Source organism: Nanorana parkeri, unplaced genomic scaffold (genome assembly GCF_000935625.1).
Source record: "Nanorana parkeri isolate BGI_ZX_2015 unplaced genomic scaffold, ASM93562v1 scaffold524, whole genome shotgun sequence".
In the NCBI taxonomy this organism is placed as follows: Eukaryota; Metazoa; Chordata; class Amphibia; order Anura; family Dicroglossidae; genus Nanorana; species Nanorana parkeri.
In genome coordinates this window covers 968,825-993,715 of record NW_017306792.1, presented here as the reverse complement: position 1 = coordinate 993,715, position 24,891 = coordinate 968,825, and the positions used below count along the sequence as shown (strand labels likewise).

The 24,891-nt window shown below is 40.1% G+C and overlaps 1 protein-coding gene across 1 annotated transcript in view; it reads right to left on the bottom strand.

Moving 5' to 3' along the window:
* Positions 1-24,891, bottom strand: part of SIPA1L2 (signal induced proliferation associated 1 like 2) — a 130,754-nt gene that overhangs the window by 82,287 nt on the left and 23,576 nt on the right. Inside the window, exons 3-6 of the mRNA XM_018561436.1 lie at positions 14,856-15,044; positions 10,297-10,471; positions 2,199-2,302; positions 1,130-1,189 (exon numbers count right to left, since the gene is read on the bottom strand). Of these exons, the coding sequence (XP_018416938.1) occupies positions 1,130-1,189; positions 2,199-2,302; positions 10,297-10,471; positions 14,856-15,044 (528 nt within the window). The remainder of the gene's footprint in view (positions 1-1,129; positions 1,190-2,198; positions 2,303-10,296; positions 10,472-14,855; positions 15,045-24,891) is intronic.

Below are 24,891 nucleotides of genomic sequence, written 5' to 3'. Positions count from 1 at the left end.
TGTGTGTGTGTGTGTATGTATGTATGTATGTGTATATATATATATATATATATCTATATAGATATATATCTATATATATATCTATATAGATATATATATATATATATATACACATACATACATACATACACACACACACACACTTGAAATGCAGGTAACCCTTTATAATTTATTTATTCAGGAAAATCTCCAATCATTGTTAGAAATCAGCTAGAACCATCTGCTATGATAAACTCTTAAAACTGTTTCAAATTTTGACAGCTCTTCAGCTCACAGGACACGTTACAATCTGTCAGTACTATCTCCTTAGGATCTACCAACAACTATTTAGTACAAAAGGCCTGTCTGATTTTATACAAATTAAATGGAAAATATAAGTAGGTCCTCATATTGGTGAATCTAAAGAAGACCCTATTATTGTGCAGTCACATGGGGTGCATGTTCTTTTTACTTAAGTGAGTCACTAGCTAGTGAAGTCAGATAAGAATGAAAGCCCCAGAGCTTGTAACTATAAAAAACAAATCAGCAATGACAGCTTCCATATACCTGTCTTTTCTAATTCTCACAAGGAACCTGTCACCAGGCTATGGAAATACAAGCATTTACATACTCTTCACTAGCAATAAATAAGCTTTAAAATGACCCTGTCTCCAGACAAAATAAAAATTGTAAAAGCACAGTGCCTATAAATACATTTTGATCTGGCATAACTGATAGTCTACTATAAAGTATGTTTTTTTTCAGAATCTATACTGATAACGATTATGGGCCACCTTTCAGGCAGATAACTGATATCAGGTATCAATATGCTGTTTACATCTAGCTGCGGAATCTTGGCAGATGAACACATCGTGTGAACAAGCCCGTGTTGTATCAATTGATAAAGTATGCTGTATTATTCACTTATACAATAACAGTAAGAAGTATGGAAAGGTAGCTCAGACTAGTTTCGTATGCTATGCAGCGTGATCTGGACTGCAAACACATGTAATACACATCTGATATATGACGCTAAAGCACCAGCACATGGACAGGGAACTTATCCAAATTTCACTCTATCATTATATGTCTATGACTAACACCAAGAGTTTGGGCTGAAACACCTAAGCTTTTTTGCTGGTTTTTATGCTGAATTAAAATAAAGTGATATTTGGAGAAGATCCTTGTCCATGTGCCGGTGTTTTAGCAGCTTGGACTGAGAAGTTGGAGCAGGAACCTTTGCTGTGCACTGGGGTTCCCACAGGCATGCATATAGGATGGGACGAGGTTTCATCTGGTTCGAAAAACACATCGGATTTACTATTTTGTGCAGTTTACATTTGGACAACACTGTGTATTAGCTTAAAAAGACATGTCTGCAAAATGTCAATCATTGTCGCAGTGGATATTACTGCAGTAATGTGCTGGGACCACCTGAGTCCTCCAGTGCAGAGCAGGGTGAAAATGACCAAGCATGGTCATGTGACCTCTTTTTTTCTCTCCAGGTAAAAAAAAAAACCCACAGATATCTGTTAAAATAAAGAGCAGGAAGCTGTACAGCAGACAGAAAGGAAGTTAAAAAAAAAAAGAATATTATAAAGTAAAACACATACTTTAAAACAGAATATATCCTTGTATGATGAAAAACGGATACCCTGGAAGTTAAAGTTTCCTCTAGGCCAGGAATGTCACCATGCCAACCAATAACTTACCTTGAAATTGGGTCCAACCTCCCCACTAATAGGAAGTATGTACTGTATGATCTTCTACCAATGCTTTCTTTTATCCTCTTATATAATGTAAATGGTCCTCACTATACTTTTGATTACTTAAAATTTTGAACATAATGACATTCAGGCCATTTGTATAAAAACATTTTATTACTGACAACAACTGATTATTGTATACATTGACTCAATGATTGGCAACATTTCATTGTTCCGAATTCTAGAATATAACAAATATAAAACCATTTCACATCAATAAATATAATGTTAGAAAATGCTGAGAGATTTTTCTAAATTCAGTTTTCAAAATAGAATGGAACACTTGATTACTTGTTATTTGCAATGAGTCATCTGCAAATGCCTCTTTTAGTTCCTAACTGTGAACACTTTCTTCATCATCATATGTTTATTTTTTTGCAAAAGCAACCAGAATATTTTGGATTGTTCGAAATACATATTAATACATCACAACATGAGAAGGCAAAACCATACCTGTTGTCTGTTTTTGGGCATATATGGTAGCATTGTAGAGACATGAAACATGAGTTCATAATCCTTGTAAGTTGTATAAAGGGAATGTGTTCCTGTAGAGTCAGCTAAAGAGAAGAAAGTCATTACATCAGAGTTTACATTTATATAATAAAAAACGTCCAATACATTTCTGAACTAGCGTACGAAAATATTTTTTATACCTTTCTTTTTTAATTTAAAGCTTAACTCCAAGCAAATAGATTATATGGAATGCAAACTATGGAGGCATTTTACCTGCTAAGTGAATTGCGATGCTATCAATCTATTTCTGAGATTTACAAAGCTTGGCCACACAGCACAACCCTGCCTGCAAAGGCTCCAGGAGACCTGATATTTTCTGCTACATTTTAAAGGATGCCGTATGACAGTCTAAGAAAGACCCAAATCCAGTTGCTGTGAAGGCATGTACAAACGTCACTAGGCAAAAATAAAACTTCCCGGACTGAGTCAAATCCTCCTTTATTTGTGTGTCAAACACCCCCCTCCCAGACACTGCAGCTCACACTTGCAGGATTTCAGCAACAGAGGTAGTGTTGTAAATCCAGAAATCAGTGGACAGATCTAGGTGTGGCCAGATGGTGATTGACAAGCTACAGGCACAATGTTAGGCTACAGTGGCCAATAGCCACACATGCCCTGCAAAATGTTCTCATACCATTGTAATGTAAGCAGGAACAGCTCACATGAGAGTGGCAACTTTGCTCCAAATTCAGGAGCAGTGCAATATTGTTGCAACACCATCACGGGAAGTTGATTAGGTGGACTTTAACCAGTTGACATCCGCGGTGTTAAACCCCCTTCCCATCCAGGCCATTTTTCAGTATTCAGCGCTGCGGTACTTTGACTGACATTTATTCCGTCATGCAGCGCTGTACTGAAATGAATTTTATACCCTTTTTTGGGGACAGATAGAGCTTTCTTTTGGTGGTATTTATTCACCACTGTGCAGGCAACCCGCAGATGTAGCAGTGCCGTCCGTCCGTTTTTTTACTACGGCCGGACGGCAAGAGGTTAATGGCAGCATCAACAAGTATCTGTGGGACTTTACAGGGGGACCAAGAGAAAGTTGTAATTATAGATGCACTTATAATGAAGTTCTGCAGCACATTTTTTTAATGGAAGAAGGCCATAGTTCTACTTTAAATAACACAGTTCTTGTCTCTCACCAAGCCTGTGACTAGACAGTGACATGAGAAGCCACATCTGATTAGATCCTTTCTCTGTCACTCTGAAAGAGCATGTTCATTGTTAGCACATGAGCAGTGCAGCACACCTGATTGGCTTTTTGTGCTGCTTCTCCCTCTCCCACTCTGAGCTCTAATGTAGACTGAATTGCAAGGCTAATAACAGGTTACTTTCAGGTACTTACATTGCTTGCATAAAAAAAATATGATTTATTAATAAATAGAGCTGGATTCAGTTGCATCTTTTATATCTGCCTGGAGTTCAGGGCCACTATTATGGTTTAGGTCAAATTTTTTTTTTTTTTTTTTTTTTACATGTTATAGCCCAATGCTTTATATGGCTTTGATAATTCTTTAATGAAAACTTTATTTTGTTCTAGCACTGCCTGCATCTAGCACAGAACAGTCTGTCCCTCATCCGACTCATTTAGTTGTGTGCATAGCTATTCAAGTCGCTTTTGAAGTAAATCAGCCTGTAGGAACACTATTGGTTTGCCTCAGGTTTTCACCTATTGGCTGTAAGTGGGGAGTATGAACTGTTCATATGCAATATTTTATTGTTACCAGACTAAAAAGAAACAAAACCATTTTCTTAATTCTGTTTTCTTAGGCCTGAATACAATAGGTAAAAGGTAGATACATGAAATATACAATACTTTTAAGTCTAGGCAAACCAGGCAAACAGATACATACAATGATGACATACAAATATGAGAGCTATTTTACTTTTCCCAGTATTTGTATCCTGTTGATCCAGTAATTTAAAGTAGTGTTAAATTCTTAAACCTATCAAACAAAAATGCACTGCCCAGCAGTATTTCTTTACATTTTTGCTCAAATACTTACAGTCATCATGTTCCCAAACAGCCAGCTCCAACTCTCTCAGCTCAGCTTCCCTGAATTTCCTGCTCAGTACAAAATCACAAGGGACAGAGCAGTCTCCAGCAGCTGCCTATCTAATAGCTTGGAGAAGAGAGAATGGAGGAGGGAGGGAGGATGAGCAGGGGAGTATCTTGCTGCGCCTGTGTGTTTGTGGAGACACACACACACAACTTATTAGCGCACAGAAGGGTGGCTTTAAAAGACCCTGGAGGGGAAAGGAACTATCCGAAATCAGGATATGAGGGCCATCTCTCAGTGGACCAGCTGATTCTGCAGGAAACTAAAACTTTTAAATATCAAAAAGCAGCATCCATTGTAAGTGATTTCATCAGCATTTGAAATACCTTAAAAACCTTTTGACTGTAATATCACTTTAAGTATGAGACAGCACATCAAAATTGGGGAACATACTTTTCTCTACTGCAGTTTAACTATACAGATAGGTCACCTTCCTACCCCTAGTCTGTGATTAGATAAATAAGAAGCAGCAGCAGTTTGACAAGCTCAGCAATGCTTATTCAGCTATCTCATCCTGTCACAAACCGAGATGGGGTCCCTGCTGCTTTATGTGACAGCTTTCCCTGCAAATGGAGTTTAAGGTGTACCTGCAGGTCACTCAATGGACATGAAGGAGGGTCGGTGCCGGGTATCCGAGACTTGGAGCGTGAGAGTGGCACAAGATACTGGGCAGCTGGAGACAGAAATGAGGCTGGAGGCTGCAAGTGCGGAGATGGCTCAGTGGAGGTCAGACAGTGGATGCAGGATTCAGGGGTCAGACTGTGGATGCAGCAGAGATTGCGGATGCAGAGATGGTGCAACTGGGGCCGTGGGGGCTTCGGAGACTTTGATTGCAGCTAAGGTGTAGGGGAGACTGCAACTTCAATGGAAGTGGAGCTAAGACAGTGGGTTAGAAAGAGAGGCGGCAGACCTGTGGGTGCTGTGGAAATTGAACTTGTGGGTGCAGTGGAGTCTCTGGCTGTGGCCGCAGCAGTGACTGGGCAGCAGATACTGCAGGGATCAGGCTGGGATGCGACAGAGACTTTGGCTGTGGATGTAGCAGAGACCAGGCTGGGGTGCAGTACAGACTATGGCTGTGGATGCAGTGATGACTGGTCTGCAGGTGCAGTGGTGACTAGGTTGCAGGTGCAGCAGAGACCAGACTGTGTGCTGTAGAGACTTTGACTGTAGGTGCAGTGATGACTGGGCTACAGGTGCAGTGGAGTGCAGGCTAAAGTGCAACAGAGACTTTGGCTGTGGGTGCATTAATAACTAGGCTGTGGGTACAGTAGAGACCAGACTGGGGTACAGCAGAGACTTTTGGTGGCAGATGCAATGGTGATTGGGCTTTAGGTGCAGTGGAGAATGGGCTGGGATGCAACAGAGACTAGGCTGCAGGTGCATTGCTAGGCAGTAAAACAGCTTTGGTAGCTCAGGGAGTGTATTGACACTATACTTGAGTATTTGCAGTGTGTCCTGCTCCAGTTTAAATAGAAGAAGCAGTCATGTAATGTCTCATGTGTAAAACCTGGCAGTGTCTACGGCAGCAGAACACAGAAGAAGTGCCAGCATTGGAATTCAGAAGGTAAGTAACCATGACACTACCTCCCCCTCTTACAGGGTTCTGTCACCTGATTTCAAAGAGAGAAGGCAATAGCATTGCCATACAAGGTGAGGAGCAAAAAAATCTGATGCCAAGGACTATGAGTGATCATCTATGCTGTAGCATTTCCAATCCAGCAGGTAATACAACTTGCCTCTGGAGATTTAATAGACCATGTATACCTATAAGGAAAAGCTCAAGGAGAAATAATTGGAGTAGGGTAAGAAAATCTACGGGAAAACCATCAATTTCAGAAGAGAGGTATTGGGTATACAGTGATGTAATGGAAGACATAACTTAAAAGATAACTATGAGGTAAGTGTTTTTCCCCATAGTTCTCTTAAGGGTCACGGGAGGAAATATACTAGCATCCTCCCATGACCCAAAGCTCAGTATATCGTGGGCTACAGCTCACGGTATACTGAGACCGCCGCAGCCAGGGTGGATCCCGACATTACTGTCGAGATCCACCAAGCTGCGTGAGTGACAGCGGGCTCTGCCTATCTAGAGGGAGAGCCAGCTGTACCCGCCCCTCCCCCGTCCGTTCCGCCAGTCAAAGCTGGAGGATCGGAGCGGGGAGGGGGGAATCCCTGTGGGGAGCCATGACTGACAGTCGCTGGTCTCTGCAGGGAGATGATCGAGAAGTGAGCGAGCGACAGTATGTGTTCGCTCACCTCCCGATCTATTGAGCCGACGTGTGACAGTTTAATTTCATCACTCACCTTATAGTTCTCCTTTAAATAAAATTAAAGTGTATCTAGCAGTTTGCGAATATCAACTTGTATATAGTTCATACTTATTCTCAACTTGTATCCGTTAGTGAATATTGACGTCAAGCCGCAGCTCATCCACCTACTCCTGGTTTATAAGATAACAATAATAGAACTCTTAACAGCCATGGTTTAAATTACACATAAAAACCCGTCAGATTCAGTGCTCACTGGAAGCATTTCTGAAGGTCTATAAACACTTACATAGTTAGTCAGGTTGAAAAAGGCACAAGTCCATCAAGTTCAACTGATGGAGAAAAGAAATAGAAAAAACTCCATAATCAGATCCCTATCCCCACAGTTACCCACAGCTGATCCAGAGGAAGGCATAAAACCCTATAAAGCATGGTTTAATTTGCTCCAATGGGGGAAGAAAATTCCTTCCTGATCCCATAGGCCACCGGATATTCCCTGGATCAACCATCTCTGGTGTTTATTTTACTTATAAAATGTTAATATCTAGTAATATTCTATGCATTTAGGAATGCATCCAGTTTTTTTGTTTTTTTCAGTCAGCGCTGGAGGATCAGAGCGGGGCAATCCCTGCAGGGAGCGGTGACTAACAGTCACCGCTCTCTCTGCAGGGAAATGATCGAGAAGTGAGCAAGCGATGGTATGTGTTCACTCACTTCCAGATCTATTGAGCCGATGCACGCCAGCTCGAACTATGAGGATAAGTGATTTTCACTCACCTCATAGTTCTCCTTTAAATGACACAGAATTGACCTTGGCTGAAATTTACAAAGAACCAATATACCATGGTATTATATAAGAACCAATTTAACGTGGATCAAACTTAGTAGATGGCATTTTGAGGCAAAGGTTTTTAGTGGAAAGCCAGACTTTATCTCCAGTCTGAAAGCTAGGTGCAATGGCAGTCAGCAGATCTTTTGTATCCAGAAGTAAATTCAAGTAGACACTGTTGTACCTGAGACTAAATTGAGTTCTGAGTTGAGGTCTGGATGATGGCTACAGCAGACATGTCATAAGCCCATGTAACCCAAGGTGGTTACCATATACGAAAAGAAAAGGTAATTACCAGGCGCTTGAATTAATAAGGTTATTATTGGTGAACTCAGCCCAGGGCTGGAGAGATAATGATTGATTCCAATGCTGCAGCAGATGGAAGAGTGAGAAGGGGAAAAAAGTGTGCTATTTTAGAGAACCTGTCCACCACAACTCCAATGACCGTGTAGCCGTTGGAGGATTGCATTTTCGTGATGATGCCAGCCCACAGAGAGGGGACTTCAATCTGTGCATAGCTGATACAGGCTGCCCTGATGCAGGGATGACTGATGGAGCTGGGACTGTGGGTGCTACAGAGGCTGTCAGTGCAGCTAAGGTGCAGTGGAGCTGTAGCAAACAATGTGGATAAGGCTGAGGGGCAGCAAAGGCTGCAGGTACCATAGAGCCTAAAGCTGTGGGTGCAACAGAGACTTTGGCAGCAGGTGCAGTGGTGACTGGGCTGTGGGTGCAACAGAGACCAGCCTGGGGTGCTGCAGGGACTTGGCTGCAGGTGCAGCAATGACTGCATTACAGGTGCAGAAGAGACAAGACTGGGATAGAGCAGAGACTTTTGGCTGTAGGTGCAGCAGTGACAGGGCTGTGGGTACCGCGGAGAACAGGCTGGGGTGCAGCAGAGATGCATTGCTAGGCAATAAAACAACTTTATTAGCTCAGGAAGTGTACTGACAGTATGCTTGAGCGGTGACAGTGTGTAGTCCCACTCAGGTTTAAATAGAAGAAACAGTCACATGATGCATCATGTGATATGTCACAGGCTGCAACACTCCGGGTAAAAACCCAGACATGCCAGTGGCAATGTGAGGGGGGGAGAGGAGGTGCCAGCGCTGGATCCCAGAATGTAAGTGTGACGACATGGTGATGAGTTTATAAGTTAAATGTGTATTGGGGTTGAGTTATGTTTGAGTGCGTTATGCTGTGTGACCTGGTTAGGGAAAGACTATCAGCACTAAGATCAGCAGTATGGAAGAGGAGGTGGTCGTCCTCCCTCCCCAGCAACAAATTTGGATACAGGAAGAGGAGGTGGTCGTCCTTCCTCCCCAGCAGCAGTTTGGAATCCAGGTAGAGGAGAAAGCCGTCCTCCTGCCCCAACAGCAAGCCAGAACTGAGGATGTGGTTTCCCCAGCAGAAGTAATGACACCCGGGCAGAGCACCACTGGCCTATGTCCCACACTGTTGCCTGTTCCAAACTTCATGGGAGAAAAGTTAACCGTGACATGTCACCAGGTTACTTGTTACCCCCAGTGCGTGCAGCATGTCTAATTGGTTCTTGTTGCTAACGCTCCATTTCCCAGTCTGCTGGGAGTTTGGGTACATGATTACAAGAGGAGAATACCAAATCACATTTTGGTTTCATTAAAAATGCGTTTAATAATTTTTTAATGAATACAAACTGCATTGATAACTCTTTAGATCTGCCTGGAGCTCAGCTTTAATCAAAACAATAAATAACAAGACAAATGTATAATTACATTTTCAAACTTTTACACATAGCTGCTTGGCACACATTATAAGAACATTAATTTGGTTGATGATAGACCATAAAAACATTGTACTGTATAATAGGTAAAATATATAATAATTCATGGAATGTAATTTTCATGAAAACATATTAAAAGAAAGTGAAAGGAAATACTAAATTAAAAGTGGGTGGAGCTCAAATCCAGAGTGGATTCTGCACTTCAAAGGGACCCTTTTGTTGCCCTTCTTGATAAGAAACCCTCGGGTTGTAACCTGAATCAATTCCTATTAGGTTATTTTCTAATATAACAATATATTTTATATTATTATATTTATTTTTGCTTGTATATTTTCCTGTATTGCTGTTGCATGATCTTGTACATGGTGATAGTCATCTCTACTGGCTTTGATGCATGCCAGTTTGGTGCAGCAAGTCTTATTTTTATTTTATTTTTCTTATTTAAATGTATGAAACACCACATGTATTCAGTGTTTGCCATGTTTGAACATTTGAAAAACTTAATAAAAATGTATTGAATGAAGAAAGTGAGTGGAGCTGTCAGTATAGTAAAAGCTGTTACAATATTAGTAGGTGCTGGAAAGCTATACAACTTGACAATGTTTTAGATCTCTATGCTGGTGAGATCTGTTGCGGTTCAGTTCCAAAGCAATTACGAGGAGTCCCAATCCCCCCTGTTGTGCTATTTATTTACTGTATATTATGGGAAATGCAACAGGATGTGCTTGAGCATGCAAATGTGGAAGAGAACACCGAAAAGTCACAGGTGTATTTGAACAGAGGCAGTAAGAGAGATCTCCCTGTTAGAGAATCCTAGACATTTAAGAAGCCTTTGGCTAACTCAGCCCACCATCTCTTTCTTCTTTAGCTAAAATATCGCTTTTAGGCAAATTGACCCTTTAAGGTATAGTAATAATTAATTTTTGTATTTACCATACCAATCATTAACTTTTGATACGCAACATATGTATATTTACATTTTTATACCACTATTTTTTGTGTTTGTGAACTTTATCTTTGGCCAAAATTACCTTAGTCATTTGAGGCTGCTTAAGAAGGGTTTGATAAAGGTAACAGTTCATTAAGGAAGAGAAGAGTAGAAGTGTTTTACAATACTCACTTTTATTATCTAGTTGTGCTCTGTATTTATTAAATCCCTTTAAACGTACACGTTGTCCCAAGAGATCGAGAAACTCATCAAAAGGCGCCCCTGCAGTTTCATTATTGTACATCTCCTCTTCTGTATTCTGTCCTGCTTTGCAGTACAGAATGCCAACTTTGTGTTGAAAGCTCAGCTAAAAATAGAAGAATTACTTTTCAGGTTCAGGCAAATATTTTATTTTACACTCAAAACAAATTTCTACTAGTTACAATTTTATAAATAACTAAAAAATATATATATAAGTATATGTTCTTGCAAAAAATATGAAACAGAGTAAGGTAAGCTTAAGTAAAATAAATTGAAGTGATCCTTTGCTTTGTTCACTCTTTATTTGTCCTAGTGACCATTGTCACCAAGACTGAAAGTGATAAGAAATCCAAACTTTTACGGCTGTCACTGAACAGGAGGCAAGGGGAAATCTTCTGATGACAACTGTTTAAGAGAGGATTTCCCCTCACTTTAGAGAAATGTTCTCACTTCCTGTTTAGTTTGTATGACAGGACGTAAAGGGAAATCTCTCCAATAGGATATATACAGAAAAAAACAAATAAACATGGCAAGGGATTTAACCCTGCTCCAAAACTAAAGAAGAGTTTTTGGCTATATGTAAATTTTAAGATTATGTTTGTTAGGAGTGGATTTCCCAATTGGCATTGTAAGTCCATGTCTACAGGCACTACTGCTAGGAGGAGTTTGTTTCCTATATACCTAAACATCTTTCAAATCAATCATACCCTGAAAGTGATTTAAAATGTATGGTTCTGGAAGATGTTGCCAAATCAAAAATAATGGATGGCCATTTTTTCACACCGAAGAAGAGTGAACTGTTGTAGGTTGATGACTAGATACCCTGCAACCAGCAGGTGTAAAAGAGATTACGATCCATACAGTATTTATTTGTATGGCTGACATTTGCCTAACTGGATAACAATAGATTCTTCTGCAAATGTGTTCTAAAGCAATTTGATTTTTTGCAACCGTCTCTTAGTTTGTCTCTCTATCAATTTAGCATATGGAATTTCGATCAGATACATTTTTGTTATGTCTTGATTGTTTTTTTCTGGTGTATTGCAGACTTCTTGTCTCTGGGCCTTGACATGTTTCTGGCTTCTATATTGAAATATATATTTTGTGTTTATGTATACATTAACAGTGGGCTTGAGAGAGAGGGTGTATTTGGCCCATATCCATTCCCTGAAACATTTACAGTAAAGTGGAAAAAAAAAATACCTTATGAAAAATGAAAATGTTCTTTTTCTATGACCAATGAAAAATGAAGCCTGCCACAGCAACAACAATAGATTGTAACCAGTGAGGCATATCTTTTTTTTTTTTTTTTACCTTTTCTCACTCTTGTTGCAAGCCAGCACCTTTTTGCAGTCAATCCTGTCTACATGCATACACTCGAGCAATTGTTGTATGGCATTTTTCAGGTTAGGGTGTACGTTTAATAAACTGTGATAAAACTAGCTTTATCACGAGTTAACTTTACTCAGCAGATCTCTTTGTTTTTCTTTGGTGGGTTAGGACATTTAAAAACGCCCACTCGCATTCCGTCCGCTGTCCGGCCGTTTAGCCCCCGTTCACATAGAGCGATTTATCCCGCGATATCGCGGCTATTTACTGCGCAATATCGCTCTCCAATGCATGGCAATGGGGCAAAGGGTCCTGATGTCACGGGTCGTGCGTCACTACAGCAGGACCCTTTTTGGAGCGGATTTTGCCGCGATTCCAGCTTGCTCAATGCAAGCATTTGCGCGATATCGCGCAAAATGCAAATTGCCCGACAAACGCGCGATTTGCGAATCGCTTGGTGTGAATGCGGCCTTAATTACAACAGCCTGACAGCAGGTGGTTAATTATTTAATTCATAAATATTCTTTGTTGATTATGAAATATAGTTCTATTTTTTTAAATGTATTATTATTTCAATATTGAAATAATTAATATTTCATTAAATATTATTTATGTAATTATTTTTTCACAGTTTATTAAACGTACACCTAAGTTTCTTAATGGTGACAACAGTGGACCATGCTTGCACAATGTGTGTTCAAATGGACACGTGTAGTCACCTTTGGAAGACCATGTGAAGCACAATTGAGAGACAGGGATTAAGGGCTGTCACTCTATAACAGCAAATGTCTGAACAATGAAGCCCACAAGAAGGGCATAAGAAACTTGTGATACTGAGGAGTCCAGAACATTGAACAGATTGTCCTTCCTCCAGGTAAACTTGTGAGGATATGACACAGCACTGCTACTTCTAACTACCAGGTGGCAATTTCCATAAATAGATAGATGGCTGCTGCGACTGTGAACAGTGACTACCTTTGGCAAAGGCCTATTGCACATAAAACATGTAAGGAATTGCACTGATGGCATCTTAGTGACCCTGTTCAATCTAACCATCACTAGTAATCTTGTCACTTGTGGGACTTCTCTATGTAGCTTTATATAACTGAAACGTGCTGTGTAATTGACCCCATGCTCAGATGCTGTACACGTTTTATGTCTGCGAATGGGACTTTGTAGACTTTTATAAGTTTGAACTGCTACACTGCAAGTGCATACTGGTGGAGTTGTTATGTGCAAGGTGTAACCACTTGTTTATAAAAATTAACTAACGACACTGTGATTGCAAATTTGGTACCTTCCTGCAACAAGCAATATGAGACTAAAGGTGCCCATACACCTTACGACCATCGCAAGACTTTTGTCTTGCGATGGTCGTATGCAGGGCCGGCCTTAGGGGTGTGCGAGCAGTGCGGCTGCACAGGGTGCCATGGCAACAAGGGCGCCGGGCGGCCGACACAGCTCATCTTCGGGGCGTCGCCCGATTCTCGTACGAGAATCGAGCAGTGTATGGGCACCTTAAGGATTGTGTAAACAATGTACAAATTCAACACTTTTAATATTTGGAGCTGTATAAGCATTGGTATACTTAATGGAATTTGTACTGATGAACTAAGTTTGAGCACATAGCTGGCTAAGTTGGAGTAAAATGCTAGTGGGATATATTTGTAGGCTAGGGCTACCTATAATAGTATAGTATAATCTGATGCCCTATGTTTTTTTTTTTTATTATTTGAACAAAGCCGGATTTGTTGTAAAATAGACCCTTTGGAGCTCTCACATTTTGAGAATCATGTCATTTTAATCATTAGGAAATAAGCACTAATGCTGACATATTCAGTTATTGTCTTACAGGAAACTATATCATGTGAACATAGTGTAATTATGCATTATTATTTTGCCACTGACAATGTATTATCCCTATCTCCCATACATTCTATTATTCATCTTGTGCTAAGCGATATTAAAAACTAATGTAGTGCAGATAACCACTGCTGCTATATTCAAATTGCTGGCCAATTAGGCTGAACTCAGTACTAAATAATCTCTGCCTAGGGCCAGAAATTTAGCAGTTTCACACTAAATAATATATGAAAGAGTGTTTGATGATGTTGTTAAGAAGTTGCAAGAGTAAATGAGGATTGCCTACGCTTTAATAAGATGAAAGGCATACTGTTCAAAATATCTTAGGGATTATTCCTGTTGCATATAGATGTACATTTAACTCTATCATAACCAGATCTGACTAGAAGATTAATGATAGAACACCTTTTTGAACTGATTTCTTAGAATTTTGTTTACTGTTTTTGAAAAAAAAAATTACATCTGGACCATGTTCATATCATATATGAAGAAGACACTTTGTGATGTTCTGACTTTTACTAGACAGGATACATTTACCGAAAACAATTACTTCTTTATGAACAGTTGCTCATGCTGCAAATAGTAAGATAATATGAATAGTTTTCTCTATAAACTCAATAGACTGCTGCCTGCAAGTGTTACTCTGTTGCTGCTTGGGATAGATGGTGAGCAATGATAAATGCAAAAAATAAGCAGACAGATAATCATTGCAGAACACTGTAAAACGTTTTAAGTAATGCCATGCTTGGATTAATTCACTGAGCACCCCTACACTGGACTGCCTGATTATCTATATTGATACTTAAAGTTCATCTCCAGGCTTGTCTTCCACCCTCCCCCCAGTCTCCATCTGCCCTACTCTATCATTATATAGCATGCTCCAGCACTGTGTAAATTGTAGACAAACGGCCCATGATGTCAACGGCAAGGACCCAAAGGACCATGCTAAGCAGTCATCAAGAGGAGGATCCAGCAGGCAGGTGGGCAGAGCAGGGTGGGGAGATATGCTGCCTTTGAAAATACTACATTCCCACTGACTTAATTGCATCAGTGTTGCCTGAACTGGAACTAAAGCAAGGCGTTGAGGAGATTGATCACTCAGTACACAGAGACCTGGAAGGGGTGACTGGTCTCCTGAACAGGAAGTGCTGCAAATCCCAGTGTGTGCAGCAGCTTTTAAAGGAACACTTGGAGGAGCACAGCTTAAAAATTAAAGGTCACAGGATACAAAGATCTTGCTGATAATTACTATTTGGCTGTCATACCAAAACAAATAAATGAATGTAACCAAGACATACCCCTTGTTCATCTAGTTTGAGTAGTTGCTCTGGGACCTTTGGAGAGTTCAGAGCTTGTCGAAGGCACTGCACATTAAGCTCCGGTATGACATATTCAAGCACTTCTTTGTGAGGAAGGCCACGTGCTAAACCATGCCTTGCTGTTGATGGCACTGAATCTTCTAAAACTGTCCCCCGGAGAGTTGTAAGCTGCAAAGATGATGGGGCGTGTAAAAGCAGAAATATTAGTACTGGTGAAGCACAAAACCCTTTTATAAATACCATAGCTATCAGACAGTACTGATTGGGAAACAAGGTCTACTACAACGGTTAGCTTAAACATGGTGGGTATTCATCCTTGAATCATTTTAGGAAGTTTAGCAATGCCTTTAGAGATATAGCAAATAATTATATTTAGTAATAGTCTTAATATAGGTAATGAAACACCATTGCTCCTTAGTAACATGAGCAAACCCTATGAAGATATGGTTTGCTCATGTTACTAAGGAGCAATTGTGTTACAAGCAACTGTTTATACACTTCTAGTTCTTCATCAGCAGAACACATTATAAAAGCATATATCAGTTACCAGGTGTATCTCAATGCTAAACCTTTGCTAAATGCTAATGCTAAACAGAGAAATGTTAAACATTTTTATCCCTCAAAAACTTAGTCAACAGTTTTCACAGGTGTCCCCACTGGCAGATTTTTCTTTATCTCCTATCAGGTGACAAACATTACATTTTGGCTTTCCAATTACTTTTTGACCCAGCAACAATGGGCATCAGGACAATTCAAACTCTTCCATGCTCCATCAATAACTAAAAAAAGGTTTGCTTTAGATACACAATAACCTTGCCACCAGCTTCCACTGGTCCTTCAAGGGGTTGAAGGAGGAGGCGAAGGCGGGCTTCTGGATCATGTGAGCATTGTCATTGGCTGTCACAGTCATCACGTGATTAAGTACGCGTTCCTGGCTCCCCATCATAAACAGTGACCGGGGGTGAGCATTGTCATTGGCTGTCACAGTCATCACGTGATTAAGTACGCGTTCCTGGCTCCCCATCATAAACAGTGACCGGGAACAGTTGTTGAAAGTGCAGTCACTGTGCTGGGGATGCAAAGTAAACACACTTCAAGCACAATACAGAAGAGCCAGCTTATAGCCCACCAATGTGCATATGGCTGCATGATAGTTGTTCAGACTAAGAACAATAGCCATTGATGCATCTCAACCAAGGGTGACATTATGAACACACACACACACACTATATATTATATATATATATATATTTATTGAGTGAAATTCGTGTGGCATTTCTATCCCTCAAAAACATAGTCATTTAGGGTGAAATCTAAAAAGTTTTCAAAGATAAATTTTAATGACATTAAAAACAGTATATACAAACCAAAAAATTACATTACAAATTACCAAAATTACAAACACGCAAGCTTTCAACATAAAACTTATAACGAACACTGACATTTCATTGAACTAGAGTGGCAATAGGTCTTTAGTGCATTAAAGTACAACTCCATTGAGAAAAGTACTAGGTCTCCTCTGAATGCCCACTATAAATAGCTGAGCGACTCTTGAGTTTTACCATCCAGGGTAGTCACTCAGCATAGCAACTGTATCAGGACCCAGAAGATGCTTTAGTAGTGCAAACTCCATGTACTGAAAATACAGTGGAAAGGCAGATGATGACTGTCTCCGTACAGGATGGGAGGTGTGAAACCCCCCTGCTCTAGTTACATAATCCTTACACATCCTACACAATAATCGCAAAAGTGCACTGCGGGGGAACATACAATTAGAAATAAGTTGGAAGCAACAAATTCCACAACCGGCAACCATATTGAACTGACCATATGCGGTCTAACTGATCTGCAGCTTAATTCAGGTTAACCTCAGGTTACCTACTTGGTTTCTGGAGGAGATTATTATACTCACTTAAGTTTTCAAGCCTCAACCCACCCTGAAGACTTGAAATAACTTCACTCCACTCAAATCAAATTTTCTCAGACATGATACATTTTTATATCCTTTGTATAAACAATAAACTTTTACTTTCTGCTTATAACTAATGATACATAGTGTAAAAACCTTCTCTTTATATGTCAGAAAAAAATGGAAGCAACCAGCAAATCAAGATGCAATCTAGCCAAAATTATTTTCATTTAGTTACCGTAGTACACCGATACAGTTCCCAGTTTACAACTTCTGACCTGACAGTGTCTTCATTATAGCCATAAATAACACCCTGTCAGGTCAAACCATTTAATCTTGGAACCTATATGAGTGACCTAATAAAATGAGAAGATTTTCAGATATGTAGCTTGCCAATGTGTTGGTTACTCTCACATATTATTGTTTTACATTTTACATTAATTTGAATTAAACTGCCATTTTAATATTTGATTATTAATACAGAGAAAGTGTTTTTTTTTTAATTTTAGCCACTCCCTCTTTTACACCTTATAATAATGGGGAAATATTTTAATTGTTATTTAGGTTAAGGTTTATATATAATAAAATGTATAAAACTGCATAAGGGAGGCACTGAAGCAATTAACTCTCTAAAACACAAATGTGAAATCTATGCAATATTTTCCTAATTATTAAAGAGTGGCATCATCCGGAATGTTGTGTTGTCATAGCTGTAAATAATCTGGAAAATAAAGATGCCTTTATGAGTCAGCAAGGTCTCTTCTGTAACCCTCTCTGATTTAGTTTCACTTTGTTGCTGAGGCATGGCTTGATGTTTGAGCTCAAGTCACTACTAGCCACTGAATCAATCTAAATGGACACTGGAAAGGCAGCTGGCAAGATCTTAATCCATTGACAGCAAGGGGGCATTTGAGGGAATCAAAGGAAGTTCTAACAAACTTTCAGTCCTAGGGTGGCAACAGTGCTCCTCCATACATCAGACATCTCAACTCTCCCGGACGTTCCAGGAGTCTCCCGCTATAGTATAGCGGCTCCCGGATGCCTGGGAGATAAACATTTTGTCCCGGAAAGGTTTACTCTGCTCTATCTAGCAGCATAAAACCTTTCCCTGCTGTCTTTGTTTTGTTTTGTTCTTTTTTTACAGCGGAGCCGCCGGCCGCCGTCAGTCATTAAAAAAACCAGCATAAGAATGAATTGCTAGATTTCTATTGGCTATTTCAATTTGCAATAGCCAATAGCAGACTGGCTATTGCACCCGCCCACTGCTGCTGTCAATCAGCAGAGGTGGACCTGAAGTTCTCCATCAAGTCCTCCTCTGCTAATTGACAGCAGCAGAGGGCGGGTGCTATAGCCAGCTTGTTATTGGCAGCTGCAAATTGAAATAGCCAATAGCAATTTACCTATTCTTTCCTATGCTGTGGTTTTTTTTGTTCTTTTTTTTTTATTCTGACTGCAGCAGGTGTCAGAATACTAAAAAAAAAAAAAAACAGCAGATAGCAAGGGAAGCATTAGCTACTTTGCTATCTGCCATCATTTCAGGAGGGTGCTCTCTCCCTCCTGTATGTAAGCATTATCTCCCCAGAACAGATAGAGTTTTACTGGCAGGATCAACAGTTCAAAATAAAGGGGGTGAAAATGAAAAAAGAACACAAATGCAGCCACCACATCTAAGGATGGATAAGCTGCAATATATTACATTTTTTCTCTTGGGTTTAGATAAGCTTTAAGCAAGACATTGCACAGGTTTCTATGGATGGATTTTGGAACAAATATAATAGCAACTTAAAGACTGCAGCAAAATATGGTCAGTATTATATTCAGTACCTTCAGATATATCAGTACATATGTACGGCATATATCTGAAGGTACATAGAACCCCCTGATTTAAAAATGTTGTATGCTGATTCAATAAGTGTATTTGTTGAGCATTTAGTAACAGTTTGCCAGTGATCAGTCCAGCCTTCCAACAATTTCTGTGTGGATAATCAGTTTCCCAATTAATTACACAGAGTGTAATATATGAAAGGAAATGTATAAAGCAAGAGGCAAGTTTTGATGAGTCTTAGAAAGGTCTTTGTCCTTGATTAGAGATGCTATACCGTGTGAATTTGCAATTAACTAAACTGTTCATTTTAAAAAGTGTTACTTTGCTCTCTGATTTTTTTACTAAGTATAGAACAGTTATGTGCTTTAGAGCAGCTATAAGAGGTCCCTCAAGAGAATGCTGTAGAGCAAATGTGCCAAGGTATGAATAGCAAACTTTGAGGCGAACCCCATTGAAGTCCAAAGAGGGATTCTTGTCATTAAATTTTGCTAGGTAACAAAGTTCTAGCTAGACCCTCCCTGTTTCCTCAGTCTAATTTCAGCTTCCAAGCAGACACTGGGCTTAGAAAGTCATTGTCGTTTTATACTTTGAAAGACTGGAAAAACATACTCTGTAATGTACTTATGAAGTAGTCTTATTGTAGAGTGAATCTATCTGTATATTGTGGTCAACCAGCAACTGGCCAAGCTGTCCGTACAGGTCAAAATCAGTGGAGGTATGTCAGTGCATAATGCAGAAGTTGAGATAGAACATACTGGGTTTTTTTTTCCTTAAAATTATTGGCTCTTGTGACTCAGCTGACTGGGTCACAAGCTATGTAGTGCATTATAAGTTGTTCCTTTTTTGGAATTTGGCGATGAACCTGTGAAGTTTAATGATTCACGAAGCTCACGAATCCTGGGGTTACCCTGCAAACCCTAGTTAGTGGCAAACCCAAATCTCATCCTTAGTATTTACCAAATTCTTATATGGACAGACTATGCATTGTAAAGTGGAAAGTCTGAATTTGGAGGTAACCCAAGGTAACATTTTTACAAAAGATGGAAATTAAACTAATTCAAGCAGACTTACAAGATATTATAATAGGTAATATTTCACTGGGTTAGGTACGAAAAATCGCCCTTCAACTTTTTCATCTATACTTTTGTTTAACGGTATAGGTAACTAATGTTTATTTCCTATACTGTATAACATATTACAGATATTAGCACAGATAACTATTTACATCAGTTCTTGTGCCAACAAGAGGCTTCCAGTTGTCAGGGATTCTGATACAAATATGCACCCATGCAAACCACTTTCATCCCACACCAATTAATTTACCAGTATCTGGGTTTTTGAAGGAAACTCACAAAAAAACATTTACCTCTGTTACCTTTGCATTGTCTGTAAGGGATACATTGTTTTAAATATGATTTATATGTGGAAAAATGTCTTCATGTGAAATAGGCTTAGTGATGTTTAAGTATAGTGGTATGATCTCATGAGGAATAACATTTGCCCAACCCATTTGACTGCTAAAGATTGACAAATCTTAGTCCACATATTTTTCTTTCATGCATTTAATGATTACTACCTGGTTTGTGAATGTTAAGTTTCCTTTTAATGCCTCATTATTGGATTGTATAACATACTTAACTGTGTGGGCTATAGAAGCTGTCACTGTATTTTTAGGACTTTTAGACATTTTATGTTACCAATACCATTTAAGACTGTGGGGTCTATTCACTAAGCTGCCGTAGGCAGCCGAGTGAACGACCGACCTGAAGCGAAGTGAAGCGAAGTGAAGCGACCGACCTGAATGCTGTTCGGCTATTCACTTCAGGCTGGTATGGCTGATTTCAGCCATATACCGGCTAAAATCAGCTGTACATCGGGTGGCTTTGCGTGGCTTCGGGTCGGCCGAACATGCTCAGCATGTTCGGCCGACCCGAAGTGCAGAAGGAGTTCGACTCAGCCGATCCAAACATCTGGATCGGCTAAGCCGAACCTCCGGCAGGCTACTCGCTGCTGTGCGGTCTATTCTCATAGATGCCGAACAGCAGTGAGTAAATAGCCTTTGTGGGACCGAGCAGAACAGAAAAATAGTTTAAAAAGTACAAAAAAATAAATAGAAAACGATTGTGCTGAGCTAGCAGACAGCTAACTCCGCCCAACTGTTTTCTATTGGCCGGCGGTTCTGCTGCCGTCAAAAAAAAGAAAAGAAAAAACATTTTCGCCATAGGAATGCTATTTCAATTTGCAATAGCAAACTAGCTATTGCACCCGCCCTCTGCTGCTGTCAATCACTAGTGGGGACCTGATGGAGAACTGCAGGTCCCCTCTGCTGATTAACAGCAGCAGTGGGTGCGTGCAATAGCTAGTTTGCTATTGCAAATTGAAATAGCCAATAAGAATCTAGCAATGCATTCCTATGGTGAATTTTTTTTTTTCTGACGACAGCCAACGGCTCCATGTCAGAATAAAAAAAAAAAGCAGTGTTGGTCGACTTCGGGAGCTGTACGGGCTATAGCGAAAAGGGGTCCTGGGGCCGAAGCTAGCCGAAGGCTAGATCCTTCGGCTGCTTCGTGAATAGACCCCTATTTGTATTTTTTTTTATTTTACTGTCCTGTAACCTCTATTGTTATAGTGCATGTTTTATAGTACATGTTTATATTGGATAACATGCATCACAAATTGTTTTTACACAGAACATTGGTTAGTCTAAACTTAGCCTTGCTTCTCAACTGGTGGATCGTGACCCAAAAGTGGGTCGTGACCCCGTGTTCAGTGCGTCGCCGCATGCCTTCCACTTTTCTAAGTGAGAGGCTTCTCAGCCTCCCCCTATCGCAGCAATGTAAGTTCTCGCACTGAGCAGCTATTCAGAATATGCTGCATGGCTGCGAGGGAGCTCCATTCATACGTCCATTGCTCACAACTCCTTTGCATGTCCTGTAGAGGTGCCTGGACCGGAGTGATGTCACATTCTGGCTCCTACACGGCACACAAGAGAGATGTACAAGCAATGCAGATATGGATGGAGCTCTGTCACAGCGGGCGCAGCAGCCACACTGGACCCAAGCTGAGGATTCACTTCAGTTCTCATAAGGTAGGAAGACTGGATGGATCTAGAAAAAAAACATTTTTTTGGAAGTGTGTATGTGTGTCTGTTAGTGTTTTTGAGGGCCTGTTTATGCTAGTACAGTGCATTATCCGAACAGTCCTGTGCCATTAACGCACTGTACCTTGCAATCGCACCTACTACGCGTTATAGTGTGGAAGGCGCGTTGCCATTCATTTGAATAGAACCCCAAACGCACCTCCCCCCCACAGTTCAACCACCCGCACCGTGCATTCCATTGCAGTGCGACTTGGGTCACGACTTAATGACCAAGGACAAATGTGGGTCCTGAGGTTACACAGGATGAGAACCACTGGTCTAAAGTATCATCACATATCAGTCTGAATATTTAATATTCCTTCAAATATTTTTTCCTCAGACTTAGATTCATCGTTTGTCAAAATAAGTATTTGACATGTTTACTGCTGATGAGATAAATGATGAGTTTCAACTGAAAGACAAATTACAAGAGAGGGATGTTATCAATAACGGTCAACTGAGTTGTGAATGGAATAAATGATGAGGGAGAGCTGACAAGAGATAATTAGTGACAGAAAAGGGGACAATTAGGGATAATATTAGCTAATCAGTAACTACTGTCAAAGCAGAGATGAACAATCCAGTTAACAAGAACCAGGATTTTATCTAGTTCATGATAATTTTTCAACTTCATTTCCTGGTGACATTTTGTTGATTTACCCTATATTGCCTTGAATGCTATTTCAGTCACCCCTGCCTCTTCTTGCTTTTTCCCAAGGCCTGCAAGGTTAGGGTTGTATTATCCTCTTATAAAAACAATGCGGTGCCTGTTGGATGCCATTTTAAGTGTACACTAGTGCTGGTAAATTGATCATTGGACATGTTATCATTGTCATAAAATCATCATGAATGTGATATTTAACTGCCAGTGTTCACTACTACCTGCTATTCTTCTTGTATAGATACAGTATTGTCACTAACGTGTTGTCACACAAGTCACAGTTGGGGGTCAAAACTAAAAAATCACAGTAAAAGTCTATCACTCTGTCCTGTGGTATTAACCTTGTTGCCAACAATAACAAAATCAATTCTCCTCCTCGGTTATCCATTTCCCATTTAAAATGTCAAGCTACTTGTCATCTACTGCTGCTGTTGCCCATAATATCCAGTCTTCAGATATTTGTACCTTTTTTCATCTAGTGAAACTATGAAACAAGAGCAATGGGGAGTAAAAGATTGCTGACCTTCAGCAGGATGTAAGAATTGGAATGAATCCTTTAATCCTCAAAGCACAACATATAAAGAGTGCCTGGTTTTCACCAGGGACCACTTTAAGTAGATGTGGGCTTCATTTTGTGACATTCCTGGGTCACAGCACACAGGTATTCCCGAATGACTGCAGCTGAAGACGTGGCAGGGAACTGAAGTGAATCCCTAAATTGTCAGCCAGGCAGTACTCAGATGTGTGCAGACCCAGATTACCGTAGGTGGCAGAGTCATAGCAGGCAAACAGCTGAAACAATAGACAGAGGAATATTAGGAACCAGAGGACAGGTTTAGGTGGTTACCATAGTATCAATGCACAGGTAAAGGGACTAGGATGGAGATAACCTACTATAAGAAAAGGCAAGAGAAATATAGAGCCTATAGTGCATTGGTGCAAAGCATACCCAGATAGATGCTGATCACTTAAAGCTGAGCTTCAGGCAAACCCCTGAATACTAAATTTAAATACATATATGGGAGCTGCCTTAACTGCCTGCCTGGTGACTTTGCTCTACTGCAGCTAAGCAACACAGCTATGTCACCTACACATCCCTATAATGTGATTGGACAGTAAAGGAGCAGCAACAGACTGATTATGTCACCTGTCTGCTCCCTTTACCTGTCAACATACTACTAGTTAGCACTTCGTCTGGCCGAAGTGCTGTCCTTTGTGGGGACCAGCATTTCAGGTATCAGAAGGTAGAGGGGAGAGTCCAGCAAGATGTCTGTTCGCTGATCTCCTCCCTCCCTCCTCCTTCATTTGGAGTTTCTGAGCTTGAGAAGCCAGGAAAGAAGCTGATCAAGAACAATCTGTGCTTGATCAGCTTCAGTGGGCTGCAAAGAAGACATTAGGGGTCTAACACAGAGGACCTGACACTTAGTGACAGTGACATTGTATGCCAGATGACCACTTTTAGCTTTGGCTTTTAGAGAAAAAAGATTAAAATGTTAGGTTTTAGTTTTAGGCCGAGTAGTACAGAACAATTTCTAAAATCCTAGGGATGTGAGGTTTTTCCAAATAAAGGACAAATAAATGAATGTATTTAGTGCATTTTTTTAGCTGAGCTGTTTTTCTAAAAAAAAATACTACAAATTGAATCTGGGGTGAAAGTGTTTTCTTTACATTTTTTCCTGTTTTTTTTTATATTTTATTTGTCCTAAGTGAGGCGTTAGGTACACATATGTGATATAAATATATAGCCCTATCTGTCCTCTAAAAAACAATATATAATATGTGTGGGTGCACTTTGTAAGAAAGTATATTACTGACGTGGAAGAATCACACAGCAAAAATTTGAAAAAGTGTGTCAGTCATTTATGAACAGAAACTAAAAACAAGCTCAGTCATGAAGGGGTTAAAAACACCCACCATATTTTTTTTCTCCCATCCCCGCATACTTGCACATACTAACACAAAACAACGATTGCATCACACGTTAGTTATCGCTGTGTACACCAGAGTGAGAGCAATCATTTTAGGGCCAATATTCATGGTTAGCTCTAAACTGATGACCTTTACAAGCTTTTGAAGCATCGCCAATATGACAAGTCATATAAGCCTGCTAGGTTCCATCAAAGAACTCAAAAGCCTTGGGATTCTCCCAGCACACCAGCATACACAACACTATGTTAGAGCTGTTTATGGCACTTAGGTATCTCTAGTTTATAAAACAAGTTTCCTGGAACATGAGTGGTATCAGGGTACATTGGAAAAGATTAATATTGTGACATGCTGGAACATAGGCGGCATGGGGAAAAATAGCATTTGTTGTACTCACTGTAAAGTCCTTTTCTCTGCATTCATTGGAGGAGATAGCAGAGATCTTGATCTCTGTACCGATGGGTTACAATGCCTCCTGCAAGTGGTGCTCCAATGGTACTCCTGCAAGTGGTGCTATAACCCCTCAGTACAGAGATCAAGATCTCTGTTGCGTCT